The sequence below is a fragment of the Planococcus citri genome, chromosome 5 (assembly GCF_950023065.1).
Source record: "Planococcus citri chromosome 5, ihPlaCitr1.1, whole genome shotgun sequence".
Classification (NCBI taxonomy): domain Eukaryota; kingdom Metazoa; phylum Arthropoda; class Insecta; order Hemiptera; family Pseudococcidae; genus Planococcus; species Planococcus citri.
In genome coordinates this window covers 64,987,358-65,008,769 of record NC_088681.1, presented here as the reverse complement: position 1 = coordinate 65,008,769, position 21,412 = coordinate 64,987,358, and the positions used below count along the sequence as shown (strand labels likewise).

Sequence of the window (21,412 nt, the reverse complement as noted above, 5' to 3'; positions counted from 1 at the left end):
AATGAGCACATATGTGTTTTGAATGATTAAAATGTTCAGAATTTTATCCTCTTTAAAATGAGTTTTTCCCGAAAGCTGTACCTTTTACCGTTAAAAAGTTCTCGAAGCTTTAAGTTGCAAAAACCAGCTGCAGGCAGTAATCATTGAACTTTGAACTAAAATTAATCGAAATATTCAGTGAACACATAGGTATTTTAATGCAGAAAATTGTTTGTAATTTTATTTTCTTTAAAATGGGGGTTTCCCGAAAGCTCTGCCTTTTACCGTTCAAAAGTTCTTGAAGATCAAAGTTGCCAAAAGTTGTCACTGATCAATACCAAAATGAACTGATAGGTATTATAGGTACTTACTCAGTGATGATACAATTTGACCACTTTCGGCAACTTTGATCTTCCAGAGTTTTTGAATGGTAAAAGATAGAGCTTTTGGTACAAATAAGTAGGATAAAATTACGAACGTTTTGTTGTATTAAAATACCTATGTGTTCGCTGAAAATTTCGGTTAGCCTAATTTCAGTTCAAAGTTCAATACTTATACTGCTCGCAGCTGGTTTTCGCCTTGTTTTTGCAACTTCAAGCTTCGAGAACTTATGAACGGTAAAAGGCAGAGCTTTCGGGAAACCCCCATTTTAAAGAAAATAAAATTACAAACAATTTTCTGCATTAAAATACCTATGTGTTCACTGAATATTTCGATTAATTTTAGTTCAAAGTTCAATGATTACTGCCTGCAGCTGGTTTTTGCAACTTAAAGCTTCGAGAACTTTTTAACGGTAAAAGGTACAGCTTTCGGGAAAAACTCATTTTAAAGAGGATAAAATTCTGAACATTTTAATCATTCAAAACACATATGTGCTCATTGAAAATTTCGAGTAGTTTATAGTTTAAAGATGACGTACGTACTATTCAAAAATCAGTAAAATAGAAGTATTCATAAAATCGTTATTTTTACGCGAAATGATGAAAATTTAAGATCAATCGATACAGAATTTTATTGCCTTTAATTTGAGACTACATGAAAGTTCACCCGAACTCGCGTACAATCGAAAAAATTGCATTTTTTACATGAGAAATCGTATGCGTCTATAGTAGTGCCGGCCAAGTTGTCATCCCTTGGCACAGGCGCTAGGGTATGCAGCAATTTTGTAAATGCTCTATTCAAAAGACCAAAGACTCGGGCGTAAGACGTTTGCGAACCACCCTATTGTTATTATTGGTCTTTTGTTGCATTGATTAATGATCTAAAAGTGAGACATTTGCAAACCAACGAGATTCAAATTAAAAATGAACTCCGAGCGAACGAGTGATTCATATTGAAGCCAATTGTAAGATATTTGCGAACCAATACTTATCAACCAGTTAGGTGTGAACATGTCAACACCTTTTTGGCTTAAAAATAAAACATCACCTAATAACTCACTTTGCTCAGTGGTCCAGGAAACACCCCCTCCCCCAATAGCTAAAATTCAATATCTCTGAATGGTTTTTCAAAGCTTTGCGTAACTTATACGAATGTTTAAAGGGGCATTTTAAAACGAAGATAGTAATATTGCAGAGTGACCTAATAAAAGTGCAAATTTTTTCCCCTCAAAAATGAGACGACCCTGTCATGTGGAAGGAAAATATGATATTTGAAGCTATCTTGAGGAGTGGAATGGGTCAATCACCATGCACAAATATGTATGTACTTGGAGAAAGTGAAGTTTGAAAAAAAAAATATGTAGTAGACACTTTGAACTGCTTGTAGGTAAGTATCTCAAAAATCAAATTTTGCAGTTTTAGGTCACTTTACAGATGCTATTGACAATAAAAATCACAGCGGTGAGGGAAATGAAAATTAGGAATTTGAATCCTATAGCGTGTAATGGAACTCGAAATTCGGGCCAGGAATGAAAGTCTCGCAGAGGCATTCTTAGACCTGAAAATTTGCATGAAAAAGTCCTTCGGAGCATTTGTATATAGAGCCAAGATTTGGGTGCTTTTCAGATGAAATTTTTGGATCGCCATCTTATCCTTTTTACCCTTCAAATGGAGCGAAATTGAAATATGATAGGTATTCTACTTTTCTACTTCTCATATCATATTTACGCAAAAGGACAACAGAGTGGTTCGCAAAAGTCCTACTTCTGGGGTTTGGTTCGCAAATGGGCAGTGATGGCAGCGTTCGCGTTCGTGAACGCCAAGTTCGCGAACGTGAACGCGAACGGAACGCGTTCTTTTTTGAAAGAACGCGAACGTGAACGCGTTCTTTTCAAAAGAACGCGAACGCGAACGGCGTTCGTTTTGATTGAACGCAAATTTCAAAGTTTGAAACATTTTTCAGGCAAATTTTGCATTTTGAGCCATTTTCATTGAAAAAATGTGGTAAAGTATAGAATTTTTACCCTTTTTTAGTTATTTTTCAATAAAAATGCAAAAATTGCGTTTAGAATAGGCCTAGGATGTAACTGTTACTTGCTGCAATTCATTAATCATTGTCTCCAAAATCATGCATTTGCGTTCTCGTTCGCGAACGACATACGTTCACGATCGCGTTCTTTTTAAATGAACGTGAACGCGAACGCCGTTCATTTCAAATGAACGCGAACGCGAACGCCGTTCAAATTTTTGCGAACGCTGCCATCACTGCAAATGGGTACATTTTGAATTGAATGTATGAGCATAATGATTCTTTTTCTTCGCCATCTCTATCCTATTGTGGTTCGCAAACGGGTTGCTTTTCGGCTGTCAATTCTCCTATTCATGGTTCGCAAACGGGAACCGGCCCAAAGGCTCTAGCTAGTATATTGCAGGGTTGGCCGTAAACTAAATACTTTACATAGTTTACTGTAAAATGTAATGTAAACTTGTAAAGTAAAATATTTTTATTTTACTGTAAAGTAAACTAACAGGTAAACTTTGTAAATTTTCGTGTTTTTGGTCTGTTTTTGTACTGTTTTGACGTTTTGAGTTCCTAAAAACACATTTTGAATATCTCTGTGTTCATAATCAATCATAGGCGTGACTGCAGGGCATGCCAGGCATGTTCTGGCACTGCCTACTTTTTCCAGTTTCTTTCTAGACTATCATTTCTCAATAAAAAAAAAAATATTATTCATTTTTCACTTAAAAAAAAGTAAAATTCAAAATTTTCAATTTATCAAAAAAAAATTTAAAAAGTAATTTCATTATGCTTAGAAACAGTGTCGCCAGTGTTGAATTAAATTTTGCTGACTAGTCAATCTCTCCAAGATCCTAATTCAAACCTCAGCACAGCATTAATGTAAAACTCCTCTGAAGTGCACTACTTAAACTGAGAAACGAAGATGACCCCAATGATGTCAATAGTTTTCCAAATAAATTTCGATTGGTTGTCCAAACATGTGAAAGCATTGGTATTGAAATCCCAGAAATACATGCAAATATGAGGCGTGTATCCAAAAAAATCGATAAAAATCCAGAAAATTAATTCTTATATGAAAGTAAAGAACAGGAAATGAGAATTTGCACATATTACCCTTTCTTAGATTCTCTAAAATATCCAGAATAGATAACCGTTTTTCTCAAGAAACGAATAATATTATAGTTTCTATGGAGAACTTATTTCTCTTGACTATAACTTCCTCAGAAATTGAAAATCTATCAGAAAATTTTGAATTTTCAACTGAGACACTTGGAGCTGAATTAGCCTTACCTACTCATAAGAGTTGAAAATTCACCTGCCAAACTTGTGAGCCAGAAGAAGAGTTCAAGATACCTTGTGGAGAACTGGATCAAATGGATGAGTGAATTTAACAAAAGTGCAACTTTTTCGACTTATTCAGGTGACTAGTTGCTCATGTGAGCGATGTTTTTGTGAGCTCACTCCTGTAAAATCAAAATTACGTGTTAGGATGTCACAAGAAAGGCTTGATAATTTGATGCAGCCATATGTGGAACAAGATTTAGCCAAAAATGTGAATGTGGAGTCCGTCATCGCTGATTTTAAAAATAAAAAAGATCGTCAAATAAAACTTTAAACAATAAATTTTGATTAAATTTCAAGTACCTATTTTCTTAATTGTTTTAATGTTTTGAATGTGTTATTTTTCAAAATATGAGTAATTAATTATATTTGATATACTTTCATGAATATTGACGTTTTAGAACTTGTGAGAACATTGAATATCCCTCCCCCGTCTCCCACACACCATCTTGGCACTACCTCCAGAAAAGCTCCAGTCACGCCTATGTAATCAATGAAAAATTAAATGAATTTGCACAAAAGAGAAAACAAATGAAAATTTTGTAAAAAACAACGTAAACAAAGTACAAAACCCTAGGGTTTTGAATGTCAGATTTCAATTTTGACTCACTGACACTCAATTTAAAGTTAAAATAACAATAATCACACAAAATAGGTAATTATGCCATCATTAGAACCAAAACAAAGCAAAGAAAAACGCTGAGAACGCGAAAACGAAGAGAAATTAATTCAAATTTTGATTTTCCAACGAAAAAAACAAAGAATAGTTTACTTTACTTTTACTTTACATATTCAATTTACATTACATTTTACTTTACATGTAAAGTAAACTATGTAAAAAATAATACTTTACGGTAAAGGCACATCCCTGGTATATTGTGTAAAAAAATTTATTTTTTTTGTTGAAAACTCGCGGAGAAATTTGAAATTTAGAAAAGTGACATAAAATGGTACAAATATGGACTTGGGTACAAATATGGACCCCCCTCAAAAAATGAATAAAAATTTCAGAAAATTGAACAAAAATTTATTTAAAGATGTTTTTCAATACTTTGGACTTGTCTTCTTTATATTAATTACACTTTTCTCGGTATTCTAAAAACCATTGAATCAAAATTAGATGAAAAAAAATTTAGGGGTCCATATTTATACCCATGCAAAAAATTGGCCAGGTTTATGAAAAATGAAAAAATCATGGTTCCATTTTCGACATTTTGGACTTGTCTTCTTTGTTAATAACACTTTTCTCGACATTCTAAAATATATTGAATCAGAATTAGTTAAAAAAAATTTAGGGGTCCATATTTATACCCATGCAAAAAATCGGTTCAGTTTATGAAAAATGAAAAAAATTATGAAAATCAGTTGAAGTACAGACAAATATGAAAGTATATTTTGAAAGTACACATTGTAAGCTACTTACTTCGCTAATATTTTTTTTCCAAACTTTATTTGAAGTTGATGAATTACTGAATGAAAAACTTGTAAAATTTTCCATTGGCAAGAAAATAATGCGCAAACAAAAACAATTGCTGATGAGAGACACCCAAGTTTACATGGATCCGAAATAAGTACATGGATCATCAATACTACACTACTATGTAGTATAATTTTTAGTACCCAGCATGACTGTAGCGCTAGTAGTTGTACACTAAACCATGGGGGGTCCATATTTGTACCTGGGTCCATAATTGTACCTTCTCCTCTATATATCCACAAAAAAAGTTCTTCTAATAGGTACCTAAATTATTTTCTAAAATGATTTGTACTTTTATCCACTTTTTCTCTCTATACCTATTTAATTACAGTTTTCTGTTTACTGGCATTAGTGGCATTGCACCTATGCAATCTATAATTTCTGATAAGTAAAATTACTGTAAAATGTATCAGGTTCAATGTTCTTATTCAACCTTTATTATCTACTTAATCATTTTATGTTTTATTCCTATTGTTGTTGTATGTATTTTGACATTGTGAATACAGCGAAAGCTGTTAACTGCAATAAAATGAATTTGAAATCGTTTAAGATATCATGAAAATATATTTCGAAAATTATATACTTAGGTAATCATTTTTCATAGCATTATAGTTATCTGATTACCTTGAGTAGGTATTCAAAAAAAAAAAAATCAATCAAAATTAGGCCTAAGTATTAGAAAAAAATTAAAATATTATTAGCTTAAGTAAATTTTTTTTAAAAATGCAAAAAGAATTTTCAAGTTGAAGACAATTTCAACTTGAAAAATAGGCTGTATTAATCAAGAATAACTATACTTACGTCTTACATGTGGAAGAAAATTCAAATATCGAGTAAAAAATAATGAAAACAAATTGAGAATTAATACCTAAAATCCTTTAAAATGCCACGAAAATTGTTCGGAACAAAAAAACAAATGAATGATTTACTATTCAAGAAATTGAAACATTTTCCTTCAACAATTTCAATCATACGTTATACCGTTTTACTTTACTTCACAACACAACCAAAATACAATCATGATAGGTAATTAGTAAATTAAATGAAAATAATAAAAAATAAGTACATAAAAAACCTAACATAACTTAGATGAGAGAAAAAAATAACGCATTCTCTGACTTGATTTTTATGGCTATCTGCCTTTACAACGAAGTGCAGTTCAGTTTGAATTTTTCAACTTCTTCATTACTTCCCAAGCACCAAAACAAAACCGAGTTGAATACATTCTTGCGAAATATATCACCACTGTTCCATGAATTCCCAGTCAAATACTCTTTCAACGAATCGATCAAACTCATTTTGACTTGCATTACAGTTTCTTCCGTCGAAACAAGGGTATTATCGATAAATTTGATGATCGTTTTCGAAGAAATAAGTCCTGCGCAAATAATGTTTGATAAACGCTCCATGAATATAGGCGACGAGATGAGTCGATTTTTAAAATCGGCAGAAACATCTTTGACCAATTCGGTAAATTTCTCGATTTCACAAACAATCGCACTCCTGAGATAACAATCTTCACCGAGAAAAACTGACTGCAGTATTTGTTCTCTAAAGTTGTTCGCTGCCTGCGGTTCCGGGCAACAGAAACTCACAAAGGCATTCAATTCGACAAAATATTTTTTTCTAAATAATGAACCGCAAAGTTCAAGGACAACTTCGCTGCTAATCATGACGTTTTGCTTGAACTGATTAATCTCATCTTCGTTCTCAAAAATAGATTCCATTACTCGTTGCAAATTTTTACTTCGAACTGGTTCAATTAAATCACTCCAGCAATTACGCCAGAATGAATGTCTTTCATTCAAAGATGCATCCTGCAGAATGGCCAATAGCAACTCGACGTTCATCTCGTCAAATTCATAATGACCATAGTTAATATTGGTACCTTCGAACCAGCTGTTGTCGGATGAGATAACACTAATCATCGATTGTTTTAAATTAAGCGGCGTATGGTTCCATATCTGACAACACAAATATTTCCACTTTTCCTGTTGGTGGTACTCACCTTCACCATCCTCAACTAGAAACATACGAATAATAAGATTGGTAAAATTACTTTCCTTTATAATGTTCCTAATGTGCAACCAAGTTCTCAGAATGCCCCATTCATCGCAATGCAGGTTTAGAAACATTCCATATAAGCGATCACCATCCTCATCATTGACGTATTTATCGAGCTGCTCGTCGTTTAGTTTTGGTAAAATGAATCTAACAAATTCATAATACCCAAGGGCATCAATAGCTTGCATTCGCTTTTCGAGAGGTAAGCGATTCCAAAAATACTCGACCGAAGGTCTATTACAAGACATGAACCTTCCAAACATTCTTTCGTCAACACTTTGACCACCCCAGGTTCGTATTTTGTCTAGTTTATTCGAGAGACGGCAAATCCAGTAATAGCATTGCGGGTAATAGTAAAAATCAATCAAATCTAAGTTCATTTTTCTCGATACAGATGGCCAAATTCGTCTTATATCGTCTTCGAAGAAATACATACAAGCGACTATAAACTTCGTTTCTAAATTGAAGCCTTCACAATGCATCATACGTTCTGCTGTTCTGACATAATGAATAGAGCCGTCATAATCGCACGAAAAATTATCGAAGTCTTCTAAAACGTGGTTCTCATCAGTGTATTGAAAACGAAATCCTGTTTGGTAATGCTGAGTTAGCCAAGCTTCCATCGAATGCCCAAATCTTGAGACAACTTCTTCGATTGTCTCGTAAATCGTGGACGGTAAATCAGGAAGCATAGTTTTCATCCAGGTGGTTTCTCTGTGCAGCCTGCATGGGTTAAAATTCTCCAATTTTCTACCTGTGCGATATTCATTCACTTTACTCCGCCATATTTCTCGACTAGTGGCGATTGCTGATAGTTGTTTCAGTGAAACTGGTGTCGGATGCAAAATATCGTACACTTCTGACGTGACTTCGATCACTTCTAGTTCTTGGCGTTGTTGAACTTCCATTTGGACCTAGAATATTGTAAGGATCGAATTAATGATACGAGAAGAAAACGCGACAAGCAATGAAATAATGGAAGTACGAAATCTAACAGGTACTGTTCCCAATTTAATGAATTGCTTCGCGAACACGGTTTTATTAAATTTTTCAAAATATTCATAAGCTTACATCATTCATCATACCAAGCAGCGGTGGCTGTTTAGAACATTCATTGATAATTTTCAAGATGTCCCACAAAATCTCAACACCAGAATGAATGGTCTTGGAAGAAATACCACCCCAACCCCATTCTCACAAAAAAAGTATCTCGGTTACAAGCTCCCCTGAATATAATTTCAAAAACTTGTAAGTAGTAGTTAAAGTTGCTCAAAAATATCGAGAAAACGACGAATACACATCAGTATAATAAAACAATGAAAATAATCCAGCTGTCACCCTGTAAGTATGCAGGTACTGTAATGGAACGTTCAAGAAATTTACCAACACCTAAATCTAATTTGGCGGGGAGGAAACTTTAAATTCATTCAAACCGGTATTTTTCGGACCAACGTGGTTCCATTTTAAAAGAGAACTACAAAAATCAAAAAATAAATACTTACATAATTAAATGAAAAATTACTAGAGCGGGCAAATAGCGGTTTTAAAAAGGAAAAAATTGACACATAAATTTTTTCTTCGGAAATGTTTTCGGATGGACCCTCTGAACCACCAAAAAAAAGCCGACTCTCCTACCCCTGGAAAAAAATTTTTTAGGGGGCTGAAACCGGTTCCGATTCACGTTTTTTGCGTTTTACTCCGTAAATATTAGGTTTTTGAGAAAAACTACCATGACAAAACATGTTCCCCTTCAAATTCTCGACAATTTGATACTACGCTCGATACCCATTCCTCAAGGGGGGTGTCCAAAAAAGGGGGGAAAGAGTAGGTGTTTCAAAAAAGGTCAGTCCAATAAATTGATCGAAATTACCACTTAAAATCATTCGTTTTCGCTCAAATTTTTTTTACAAAGTCTACTCACCCAACTACTAATCAAACTACCATTGGTTTGTCTTCAACCCTCCTCGGGGGTTCGTGAGGGTTGCTTGATTTTTCAAGTAACACACTACTGAATCATATATTTGAAAAACAAATCTGGACGTGCGATATATCGAATAGTATGTTTTCGAGGTCGCTGAATACGAATATGAAAATCATTTTTTGCATACAACCCCTAAAAGCCCCTCTGTGCCCCAAAGTGGGGGTCAAAATTTTGAAAAATCTTGAAAAGTCGTGTGATATATCGAATGGTACGTTTTCGAGGTCGCCGAGTGCGAATATGAACTTATTTTTTGGGTCCCACCCCCCAATGTCTCTCTGTGCCCCAAAATGAAGGGGTGAAAATTTTGAAAAATCGTGAAAAGTCGAGTGATATATCGACTTGAATGTTTTCGAAGTCGCTGAGCACGAATATGGCCATATTTTTTGGGCCCGACCCCTCACAGCTCCCAACTGCCCCAAAAAAGGCCAAAATTTTGAAAAAATGTAAAAAGTCGAGTGACATATTGAATGGTATGTTCTCGAAATCGCTGAGTACGAATATGAACTTATTTTTTGCCTACAACTCCTCAAAGCCCCTGTGTGCCCCAAAATGAGGGTCCAAATTTTGAAAAATCGTGAAAAGTCGAGTGATATATCGACTTGTATGCTGTTGAGACACTAAACTAGAATATGCACTTTTTTCCTGCTCTACTTACCTCGAAAACATACTATTCGATATATCGCACGTCCAGATTTGTTTTTCAAATATATGAATCAGTAGTGTGTTACTTGAAAAATCAAGCAACCCTCACTAACCCCCGAGGAGGGTTGAAGACAAACCAATGGTAGTTTGATTAGTAGTTGGGTGAGTAGACTTTGTAAAAAAAAATTGAGCGAAAACGAATGATTTTAAGTGGTAATTTTGATCAATTTATTGGACTGACCTTTTTTGAAACACCTACTCTTTCCCCCCTTTTTTTTGGACACCCCCCCTTGAGGAATGGATCGAGCGTAGTATCAAATTGTCGAGAATTTGAAGGGGAACATTTTTTGTCCTGGTAGTTTTTCTCAAAAACCTAATATTTACGGAGTAAAACGCCAAAAACGTGAATCGGCACCGGTTTCAGCCCCCTAAGAAATTTTCCTCCAGGGGTAGGAGAGTCGGTTTTTTTTGGTGGTTCAGAGGGTCCATCCGAACACATTCCCGAAGAAAAAATTTATGTGCCAATTTTTTCCTTTTTGCCCCTGCTTTTTTACGTTATTTTCCCGCTCTATACACAAATTGTTTAAAAAAATAATAAAAAATCTGGATATTTTGGCAAAAAGTCGAGCGACTTTTTGCCAATTTAAGTAAAAACCACATGGTTTCCGATAAAAAAATTAGCACTTTTTGATTATACTTACAAAAATTAGGTGAGGACTTCTTTCGGCAATTCTAACCTAGGTAGTAATCTTTTTCGAGAATTTGGACAAAACAACAGGGTTTTTTAAGTCATTGTAGACAGAAAACGGAAACTTATAATTTTGGCAAAAAAGCAGGACTTTTTTGAGCATTTGGCAAAAAAGCAGGACTTTTTTGAGCATTTGTCAAAAAAGTAGGTTTTTACTCGGTAATTCTGAAAAAAATAACTTCTGGGACAAATATGATAATTCATTTCACAATTTTGACATCAATTTAAATCAGAACTTCATTGACAAAAAACCAAATCAGCAAGCCTCTTGGCAATTTTGAGAGAAAAAAAAGATTCAAATAGCTAAAATAAGCATATATACTTTTTGGATACTTTTACAACTACAAGGGAAGTACCTCAACTGGAACAAAAACGCTTTAAAAAGAATCGTCGACAAAGGACCCCAAAATACATCACCAGCAAAAATTTTAAAAGTTAAAAAATCAATTTCTTGATTTTTGGCGAATGTTTTTTTTAACCTCCAATTTGGGTCAAAAAAGAAAAAAAAAATCAAAATTTTATGAAAAACTAGAAAGCTAAAAATTGGTTTTCATCACTATTTTCGCCTTCGCCCCACCGAGTCAATCCGTGATGGTTTCTAACCATTCTGAAGCCTACAGTGGATTTTCAGATGTTCCAGTTTTCTAAAAAAAAAACATTGACATGTCGGAATAGAACATCGACAATTTTGTAGCATAAAATAAGACTATTTTAAAATAATTTTGGCGAAACAAAAAAACTACACTTTTTTCAACTCACACAGAAAACAGACATTTTTATCAGGCAGGAGACGAGACTGTGACAAAATCGAGATCCTTATGGAAATGTTGGGATTCTTTTTCACGATTGTACATAAAATTAGAACTTTTTGACAAAAGCAGCACTTACTGAGAATTTCCACAAAAAAGACACTTGAAATTTTTACAAAAAAAAAACACTGAAACATAAACTCTATGGTAATTATGAGGCAAAAATCAGAATTTTTTTCAATGTTTTGGCCAAAAAGGCAGAACACACGAGCAAAATGCAAGACAATGGTAAAAAAAAAACAGCATAGGCAAAGTTCTACATAATAATTACCGATTAAATAAGTAATTTTATAGGGTTCCCTAATTTTGGAGAGACAATAAATTTCAAAATTTCCCTGATATTTCAACGACTTTTCCGGAAACGTGAAATTCCTTGACTTTTCCTGGTTTTTCAGAAAATCAACACCCTGCTCTAAAATGTCCAAAAAAAATAAATGATTCCAGAAACACGAATTCGAAACATCACAAGAAATTTCATTTTAATAGGTATATTTATGATCTAATACAGATATTTGAGATACAAGAATTCATAACCCAATCAAAATAGTTGAGAATACTTGATAGGTAAATCAAATCATAAAAAATACTAGCGTGGGTAATAAAAATAAAATAAATCTAAAATACAACTTCTCTTCAAAATAACAAATTCTCCGAGAACTTCTGATTATGAAATAAACAAAAATCGAAAATAATTGACCAAGAACTTACATAAATAAATGAAATACTCGTCGTATAAGTACTTATTGTGAAACAAGTCACCAAAATAGCAACGAAAATTTTGAAAATTCGTTGAAAATTGATTCTCTTCGAAAATATTGGAAAGCACACACACACCACTCACAAATTATTCGGAAAAAAAATTCAGAACTTCATTAAATTACCTATTAGAATCTCATTTCGAAAACAAAAATGAGAAAAAAAATAAAATTAGCAAAAACTGTCTGAATTTGACTGAAATAGCTCGAATCAACTACTCAACATTCAAAACAACATAATTGTACTACTACAAATTTTATAAAAAAATCGTTACAGTTGATGATTTGGTCACCTGAACATTCAATTGTATGTCAAAAAATCATTAACTACCTGAAACTCGAAAATAGCTACTAGTAAAAGGTGTAAAAGGTGCCTGAATACACAATAACTTAACAGTAAAATCCTTTCACATCTTCGAAAATCTTATGAAAATTCTCAACATAGGCACCCTACCTGCGTAGAAAACCTATAACATAAGTACATACTTGATAACTCGTAATTATTTAGAATAAAAACTCACAAATTCTCCGACTTGATTTTTGTTGCCATCTGGCTCTACAACGCAGCGCAGTTTAGTCTGAATTCTTCAACTCTTTCATTACTTCCCAAGCACCACAATAAAATCGAGTCGAACTCAAGGTCACGAAATGTATCGCCACGCTTACATGTATACTTCTTCAAATACGCTTTCAACGCATCAATCAGATTCATTTTGGCTTGCATTACGGTATCTTCTGTTGTAACAAGGGTGTCGATAAATTTGATGATCATATGCGAATAAACATGTTGGAATTCATTGGATAAAAGGAATAATAACTGCTCCATAAACGAAGGCGACGAAATGAACCGATTTTTAAAATTGCTAGAAACATCTTTAACAAAGTCATTAAATTCATCGACTTTATGGACATGCTTACCGGTGAGATTCCAATGTCCATCGAGAAACACCGATTGCAGTACTTGTTCCCTGAAGTTACACGCTGCTGGCGATTCGGGACAACAGAAACGCACTAAGGAATTCAATTTTTTGAACAGCGCACATTCCAATAATCTTACACACAATTTAAAGAAATCTTCGCTTTTAACCAGAACGTTCTGCTTGAACTGATTGATCTCATCTTCGTTCTCAAAGCACAATTCTATTACTCGTTGCAAATCTTCGCCTACTAGTGTTTCGTCGACTAAACGATCCCAACAATTACGCCAGAATAAGTTTCTTTCTTTCAAAGATGCATCTTGTAGAGTAGTCAATAACAACTCGACGTTTACCTTATTATAATCAGAATAATTGGCTGCCATACGGATACCATTGAACCAGCTACTGTCCGACGAAATAACTCTGACGATCACCGATCGTTTTAAATTAGGCGTTGCATGATTCCATATCTGACAACTCAAATATGGCCACTTTTCCCGGTCAAAGTATTTATCTCTTACATTATACTCGTATGCAAACATACGAATGATCAAATTAGTAAAATTACTTTCCTTTATTATGTTCCTAATGTAGTACCAAGTTCTCAGGACAACCCATTCATCGCAATGAAGACTTATAAACACTTTATACAAGTCATGAACATCTGTGTTGTTGACGAATTCATCGAGCTGCTGATCATTCAGTTTTGGTAAAATGAATCTAACGAAATCATAACCATTAAGCTGGGCAACAGCTCTTTGTACTTGTTTTTCCACAGGTACACGATTCCAAAAATACTCGACCGAAGGTCTATTACAAGGCATGCACATCCTGAAAACTCTTTCATCAAGAAATGCATTCGTCCCGGTTGGTATAAGGTGTAATTTATTCGTGAGAAGGCAATCCCAATAGTACAGTTGTGGGCATTCGTAAGAATTAATACCATCTAAGTTCATGTTTCTCGATACAGATGGCCAAACTCGTCTTATATCGTTTTCGAAGAAATACATACAAGCGACTGTAAACTTCATTTTCGAATTGAATCGTTCACAACGCATCATACGTTCGGCTGTCCTCGCGTAATCAATAGAGCCATCATAATCGCAAGAAAAATCATCGAAGTCTTCTAAAACATGGTTCTCATCACTGTATTGAAAACAAAATCCTCTTTCATAATGCTCAATTCGCCAAAATTCCATCGAATGTCCGAATCTTGAGATAACTTCTTCGATCGTCTTGTAAACCGAGGACGGTAAATCAGGAAGCATAGTTTTCATCCAGGTATTATCTTTTCGTAGGCTGCATGGGTCAAATTCTTTCAACTTTCCACCTATGCGATATTCATTCACTTTATAGCGCCATATTTGTAGGCTAATGGCGATTGCTGATAGTTGTTTCAGTGGTACCGGAGTCGGATGGAAAATATCGTACAATTCTGACAAGACTTGGGTCATTTCCACTTCTTGGTGATGTTGAACTTCCATTTCCATTAGAACCTAGAATTGTAAGGATCGAATTAATGATATGAATGATATGAGAAGAACAGGCGACGACAAGCAAGCAAATACTAGGAGCACGAAATCGGTCACGTACTGTTCCAAATTTAATAAATTGCTTCGTCAAGACTAGAAAGAAAGATCTTGGATGAAATACTACCTCCTTCCTCGCCAAAAACGTCACGGTTACAAAATTACCTGAACAGAATTTCAAAAATGTATAATTTTTTAAAAAGTTGTTCGAAAAACACCAGGAAAACGAATAAAACACTTCAAAATACAAACAGATTTTTGATTCAGAAATTCGTTAAAAAATTAACTTGAGGGACAAATACGTTTCCCATACGGATGATAACACTATAATTTGATAATTTTCAGTGTTGTCAGTTTAAAACATCACCGTATGTTTGAAACGTTTAAAGCAGTGTTTTAAACGTCGAGAAAAAAACAGACAGTGTTTTAAACAAAATTCTGTTTTAAAATTCAAGAATGGAAAGCTAGATGAAACTTTAGCTTTAGCTCCAGTGACTTTTCGATAATTCCTGAAGCCTGCAGCAGATTTTTGAAACTTTAAATTTTCACAAAATTTCATCAAATGGAGATGGAAAGCTGAAAGTTACCAAAGTTACTCTATATTCCAATTTTAACACAGAGGTGCTGAATTTCATTTTCATTCGCTGCATTTTTTCCCGAGAACTGGAGGATCAAAAAAATCTGCTGCAGGCTCCAAAACGTATCGAAACCGTGAACTATTGACGGCCAGGAGTTCGAAAGCAGGATGCAAATTAATTTTTAGCTTTCTAGACAGATTTAATAAAATTTTTAATTTTTCCAATTTTCAACCAAAATTTGATTTTTTAAAAAGTTTATAGTAAAATCGAAAAATTAGTTTCTACTTCCAAATGTGCCCCTACTTACAAAATGGCGGCCATTTTGATTGACAGGTCAGCCCAAAATCACAGATTTTGCGTTTCAACATAGGATATGAAATTGTCCAAGAAATCTGAAATTAGGGATATACCCTATTTTCGACACGTCAAATCGATTGGAAACTGTTTCAACTCGTTTTGAGCAGTTCTGGAGCCTCCAGCAGATTTTTGAAACTCGAAATTCTCACAAAATTTCATCAAATGGAGTTGGAAAGCCGAAATTAATTCCGCAAACTAATTTCGATACACCACGAAGTCGACTGCAGGCGGATTTCAAGTCGTTTTGGAACCTCCAGCGAGTTTTTGAGAATTACTGGAGCTTCCAGTAGATTTTTGAAACTTGAAATTTCTTAAAATTTTATCAAATGGAGATGGAAAGCTGAAATTTATTCTGTAAACCGATTTCAATACGCTACGAAGTCGACTGCGGGTTTAAAGTCGTTTTGGAGCCTCCAGCGACTTTTTGAAAGGTTTATGGATTTTTTTGGAAAATTGAAATTTCCAAAAAAAAGCTGGAAGCTTCAAAACCATTTGAAACCATCATGCAGTCGACTTCATATGGTATTTAAATTAGTTTGCGAAGTAAATTTCAGCTTGCTAACTCCATTTGATAAAATTTCAAAAATCTGGTGACTCCAGTAATTTTCAAAAAGTCGCTGGAAGCTCCAAAACGACTTGAAATCCACCTGCAGTCGACTTCGTGGCGTATCGAAATTAGTTTGAGGAATAAATTTTGGCTTTCCAACTCCATTTGATGAAATTTTGTGGGAATTTCGAGTTTCAAAAATCTGCTGGAGGCTCCAGAGCTGCTCAAAACGAGTTAAAACAGTTTCCAATCGATTTGGCGTGTCGAAAATAAGGTACATCCCAAATTTCAGCTTTCTCGGTTAATTTAGTAAAATTTTGATTTTTTTTCCTCTCATTTTTGGCCTAAATTCCTAAATTTGATTTTCAAAAATTCACCAAAAATCGAAAAAGGCACTTCAGCACTAGAAATTCTGACAGGTGATCGATTTTTTCCTGATCTTTCGATCTAACTTTGCACGGTTTATGAAATATCAGTTCTATCCACTCGCATCGTTTTACATTTTTAATGTTGAACAGTTGATTTTTAATTTTTTTTTTCTAAAATGATAATTCTGAAAGATTTCCATGAAAAATATTGATCATTTTCTAAGTCACTTTTTTGGGCCATTTTTGCCGAAATAGCGACAAAAATTCTTGCAAGTGAAATAAGTGACTAATTGTAAGTCACTTTTCAAGTGACCGAATTTCATGCCGGTTTGAAAAAAAAAACAGGGTTGTCGGGATATTTTGACAAAAAAAAAACGGGGATTTTACTCGTTAATTCTGAAAAAAAGAACTTTTGGCACAATAATGCATGATAACACATTTGACAATGTTGACAACAGTCAGAACTTTTAGAAAATTTTGTTAAAAAATTGAGTTTTTAAAGAACATTGACAAAAATCAGAAAGCCAAGCCTTTTGGCGATTTTGAAAAATAAAATCAAACAGCTAAAAAAAAATTAATATCTACTTTTTGAATATTTACGAGGGAAGTACGTGTCTCAACTGGACCAAAAAACGCATTGAACTAAACAAAATCAATTTCTCGATTCTTGGAGAATTTTTAAAAAATTCCGATTTTTGTCAAAAACGGAAAAAATCAAAATTTTATGAAAATTTACTCAGAAAGCTAAAAAATTGATTCACACCTTATTTTCGACCTACTGAGTCATTCGGTGACGGTTTCAAACCGTTCTGCAGCGGATTTTAAGATCTATCAGTTTTCAAAAAAACGTTTCAAGTTAAGGGTGAAGATAAAATTCAGCACTTAGAAATCTGGATTCACCATTTTATAGTGATCAGGCATGCGCATATTTTCGAAACCGTTTTGTGTCATTTCAAATCCAAATTTTTCTCTGGAGATTATCTTCGGAAAAAATGAAAAAATTATGATTCAGGAATTCTTAAACAAAAAAAAAAAAATTAAAATTTGGGGTTTAAACTTTGGCAAATCTGTAGCATAAGATGAAAACTAGATTTTTTTGACTCACATCAAAAAATAAAATCTGAACAGAAAGCAGGACTTCTTATATCATTTTAGGCAGAAAACGTGACTTTTTGACCACTTTGACAAGAACGAGATCATTTTATGTTGGGATTTTTTTCTCAATTGTAGATGAAATTAGAATTTCTACTGTTTGTAGAAGTAAGTTCAAGTTGTAAAATTATTCTCTCCTAAAATTTTCGTCTAAATAGATCGTTTCTCCTTATTGAAAATAATAAAAAATTAACTCGTCTATTCTGCTACCCATTAAAACTAATTGAGAAATAATGAAATCCTCTAAAATAATCTTGAAAATTATTCGAAGCAAAAAACAAATCAATGATTGGGTATTCAAGAAATTTGAAAAATTTTATTCAAAAATTTTAATCGTAGAGGTATGTACATAATAATGCCGATTTACTTCACAATCACAACACAGTTGAATTAAGAGAATAAAAAATACATAGAAAACTTAACATACCCCATTGTAGATTTAGAATAAAAAAATCATAAATTCGTTGGATTGAACTTTATGGCCATGTGGCTCCACTACGAAGTGCAGTTTAGTTTGAATTCTTCAACTCGTTCATTATTTCCCAAACACCATAATAACATCGAATTGAATTCATCCCTGCGAAATATAGTACCGCAGTTACTAGCATCGTTAAATAGGTAGTCGCGGTTAACAGACGTCACAAATCCTTTCAAAAAATCAATCAAACTCTTTTTGACTCGCATTACAGATTCTTCGGTGGAAAACAGGGTATTAATAAATTTGATGGTCGTTTCCGAAGAAACAAGTCCTAAGCTAATCGAGCCCCATAATTGTTTCATAAATGAAGAGGACGAAATCAGCCCATTTTTAAAGTTGATGGATAGATCAACGTTGTCGAAAGCATCATTAACAAATTCATTGAGGTCTTCGACTCGACGGATATTGTCAGGACTAAGTCTGCAATATTCATCGAAAAAAGCCGACTGCAGTGTTTGTTGTTTAAGATTTCTCGCTGTTTGTAATTCGGCACAACAGAAACTCACAAAGGCGTTCAATTCTTCGAGACACGAATCTTCCATTAACGCCACACAGTATCGAAGGATATCTCTGCTGTTAATCATTATGCTTTGCTTGAACTCATTAATCTCATCTTCGTTCTCAAGGCACAATTCTATTACTAGTTGCAAATTTTTTCTTCGAACTCGTTCAATTAACCCACTCCAGCAGTTACGCAAGAATAAGTTTCGTTCTTCCGAAGATGCATCTTGCAGAATAGTCAACAGCAAATCGACGTTTACGTAACTCATACCTTCCAACCAGCTACTATCGGAGGAAATAACTTTAATCACCGATGGTTTTAAAGTAAGAGGCGAATGGTTCCATATCTGACCACACAAATATTCCCACTTTTCGTGTTCATGGCACTCATTTACATAATCATACTCAATTTTAAGCATATGAACGATCAAATTTGTAAAATTACTTTTCGTTATAATGTTCCTAATGTGAAACCAAGTTCTCAGGACGACCCATTCATCGCAATGAAGACCAAGAAACATGAAATACAAGTCATTATCATCAGCATACCCATACCGATACCTATCATTGACGTATTTATCGAGCTGCTCATCATCCAGTTTCCGTAAAATGAACCTAACAAAATCATAACCCCTACGGTGTTCAACACCTCTTTGAACTTGATTTTCAACAGGTATACGATTCCAAAAATACTCCATGGAAGGCCTATTATGAGGCATAGAATACTTAAACATTCTTTCATCAACAGTTTCACCCCTCGGGATTGGTATTTTGTCTAATTTATTCGTGAGACGGCAAATCCAGTAATAGGATTGCGGGCATTTGTCAAAATCGATCAAATCTACGTTCATGTTTGCTGATACAGATGGCCAAATTCGTCTTATGTCGTCTTCGAAGAAATACACACTAGCGACAATAAATTTCATTTCCAAATTGATGCATTCACAACGCATCATACGTTCAGCTGTCCTCACAAAATGTATAGAGCCGTCATAATCGCACACAAAATCATCGAAGTCTTCTAAAACATGGTTCTTATCACTGTATTCAAAACGAAATCCTCTTTCAAAATGCTGAATTAGCCAAACGCCCATCGAATACCCAAATCTTGAGGCAACTTGTTCGATCGTCTTGTAAATTGTGGACGGTAAATCAGGAAGCACAGTTTTCACCCATGTATTTCCTTTTTGCAGGCTGTATGGGTCAAATTCTTTCAATTTTCTATCTGTGCGATATTCATTTACTCTACGTCGCCAAATTTCCAGGCTAACGACGATCGCTGATAGTTGTTTCAGCGATACCGGAGACGGATGAAAAATATCGTACACTTCTGACGTGACTTCGGCCATTTCTAGTTCTTGGTGTTGTTGAACTTCCATTTGAACCTAGAATTGTAAGGATCGAATTAATGATTTCGCGAACACGGTTTCATTAGATTTTTCAAAAAAATTCAAAAGCTTTAATCGTTAATCATATACCATGCAACGGTGCTGTTTAAAGTAATTCATTATTTATTTGCAGGGTGCCTCACAAAATCTCAAGACCAGCAACAAACAACGAAAATAAGAAGTAGAAAAAAATCAGTGGCGGATTTAAGGGGGGTGGGCTCAGTACGCAAAACACTTCAAAAGGGCCCACTTCAGAATAAAAAATTAAGTGGTCCATTTTAAACCCCAAAAAAAAAATTCATGAAAATGTAGTAAAGACAAGTAGGTACATATGAACGTATATTCTGAAATTACACATTGAAAGCTACTTACTTCGCCAATAATTTTTTTCCAAACGTTATTTGAAGTTGATCAATTACCAAATGAAAAAGTAAAAACTCATGAAATTTTCCATCGGGAAGAAAACAAAGCGCGAAAAAAACAATTGCTGATAAGAGACACCCAAGTTTGCATGGATCTGAAATAAGTAAGTACCTGGATTACCGCTGGTATAATTTTTAGTACCCAACATGACCGTAGCGCTAGTAGTTTTCCCTAAACCATGAGGGGTCTAATATTATTGTACCAATTACCATGGTCAGGGTGACTAACAAAATTTCAAAATGAAAAAGTAGGACTTTTAAGTTTTAGCAGGACTTTCAGCAGGTCATTTTTCGGGCACTTACGGAATTTTTTAAGGGCCAGGGAGGGGGTAAAAATTTACATTCAAGTTTGTACGGATATTTACTCGACACACGAATAAAATACCCTGACTACTCGAACAAGACTTTAACTGACTTCAAACAAATAATAACTCGAACATAACAATCAAATAAAAATAAATTTTATTTTGAAAAAGCGGTCGTTGACCTAGTAGGTACAACGAACCGTATACGTAAATAGAAAACAAGCTTTAAAAGCTTAGACAACGTTACAGTTTGAAGTTTACATTCGTATTGACGCGTCAAACTTATGTATATAACGATTACACTTTTAAAATGCTCGAAAAAACAATAGCCAAGTATTTCCCATAAGAGACCATAACGTTTTGGACTCCTGGCGCACTAACCATTTATATTTTACATAACCGATCGACGAAATAAATAAAAACAAAAATTTAGATTTAGAATCTAAATAACACGTAGATTAAAGTTACGGGTAGCGTTATACTACAATTTTGCCAACAAAGTTTTTGGCCAATTTTTTGTAAAAAATGTTTGCTTTTCTTGTCTTCAAACTCCTTATGATTTCATTTAAACAAGTAGGTAGTAGGTATATAAACGCCAAAAATATAAGGTTTCAATTCAGTTTTTCGTTTGATTTTCTCCTTATCAATTTTGAAAATTTATGAACATCACA

The 21,412-nt window shown here is 34.1% G+C and overlaps 3 protein-coding genes across 6 annotated transcripts; all 3 read right to left on the bottom strand.

Moving 5' to 3' along the window:
- Nucleotides 1-5,762: 5,762 nt before the first annotated feature.
- Nucleotides 5,763-12,844, bottom strand: LOC135847742 (uncharacterized). Of its 2 annotated transcripts, none has more exons than XM_065367438.1 (2): nt 12,721-12,844; nt 5,763-8,178 (listed from the first exon to the last, which is right to left on the bottom strand). In XM_065367438.1, the coding sequence occupies exon 2, from the start codon at nt 8,170-8,172 to the stop codon at nt 6,343-6,345; it is 1,830 nt and encodes a 609-aa protein (XP_065223510.1). In that variant the 5' UTR covers nt 8,173-8,178; nt 12,721-12,844; the 3' UTR covers nt 5,763-6,342. The 2 variants fall into 2 exon arrangements, with proteins under 2 accessions (XP_065223510.1, XP_065223509.1); XM_065367437.1 differs by lacking the exon at nt 12,721-12,844 and adding an exon at nt 8,336-8,709.
- On the bottom strand, nt 11,904-15,151 carry LOC135847741 (uncharacterized). Of its 2 annotated transcripts, none has more exons than XM_065367434.1 (2): nt 14,710-15,151; nt 11,904-14,612 (listed from the first exon to the last, which is right to left on the bottom strand). In XM_065367434.1, exon 2 carries the CDS (start codon nt 14,604-14,606, stop codon nt 12,756-12,758), a length of 1,851 nt encoding a protein of 616 aa, XP_065223506.1. In that variant the 5' UTR covers nt 14,607-14,612; nt 14,710-15,151; the 3' UTR covers nt 11,904-12,755. The 2 variants fall into 2 exon arrangements, with proteins under 2 accessions (XP_065223506.1, XP_065223508.1); XM_065367436.1 differs by having other exon boundaries at nt 14,773-15,151.
- Nucleotides 15,152-17,942: 2,791 nt separating this feature from the next.
- Nucleotides 17,943-20,528, bottom strand: LOC135847738 (uncharacterized). 2 transcript variants are annotated; one of them, XM_065367423.1, is made up of 2 exons: nt 20,387-20,528; nt 17,943-20,011 (listed from the first exon to the last, which is right to left on the bottom strand). In XM_065367423.1, the coding sequence occupies exon 2, from the start codon at nt 20,003-20,005 to the stop codon at nt 18,143-18,145; it is 1,863 nt and encodes a 620-aa protein (XP_065223495.1). In that variant the 5' UTR covers nt 20,006-20,011; nt 20,387-20,528; the 3' UTR covers nt 17,943-18,142. The 2 variants fall into 2 exon arrangements, with proteins under 2 accessions (XP_065223495.1, XP_065223494.1); XM_065367422.1 differs by lacking the exon at nt 20,387-20,528 and adding an exon at nt 20,105-20,212.
- Nucleotides 20,529-21,412: the final 884 nt, after the last annotated feature.

Excerpts from the sequence above, each read along its gene's own strand:
- LOC135847738 (XM_065367422.1), bottom strand. The coding sequence starts at position 20,134 with ATGAATTACTTTAAACAGCACCGTTGCATG. Across the intron at positions 20,012-20,104 it reads TTAAACAGCACCGTTGCATG|GTTCAAATGGAAGTTCAACA; the intron begins GTATATGATTAA and ends TTACAATTCTAG.
- LOC135847741 (XM_065367434.1), bottom strand. The coding sequence starts at position 14,606 with ATGGAAATGGAAGTTCAACATCACCAAGAAGTGGAAATGACCCAAGTC.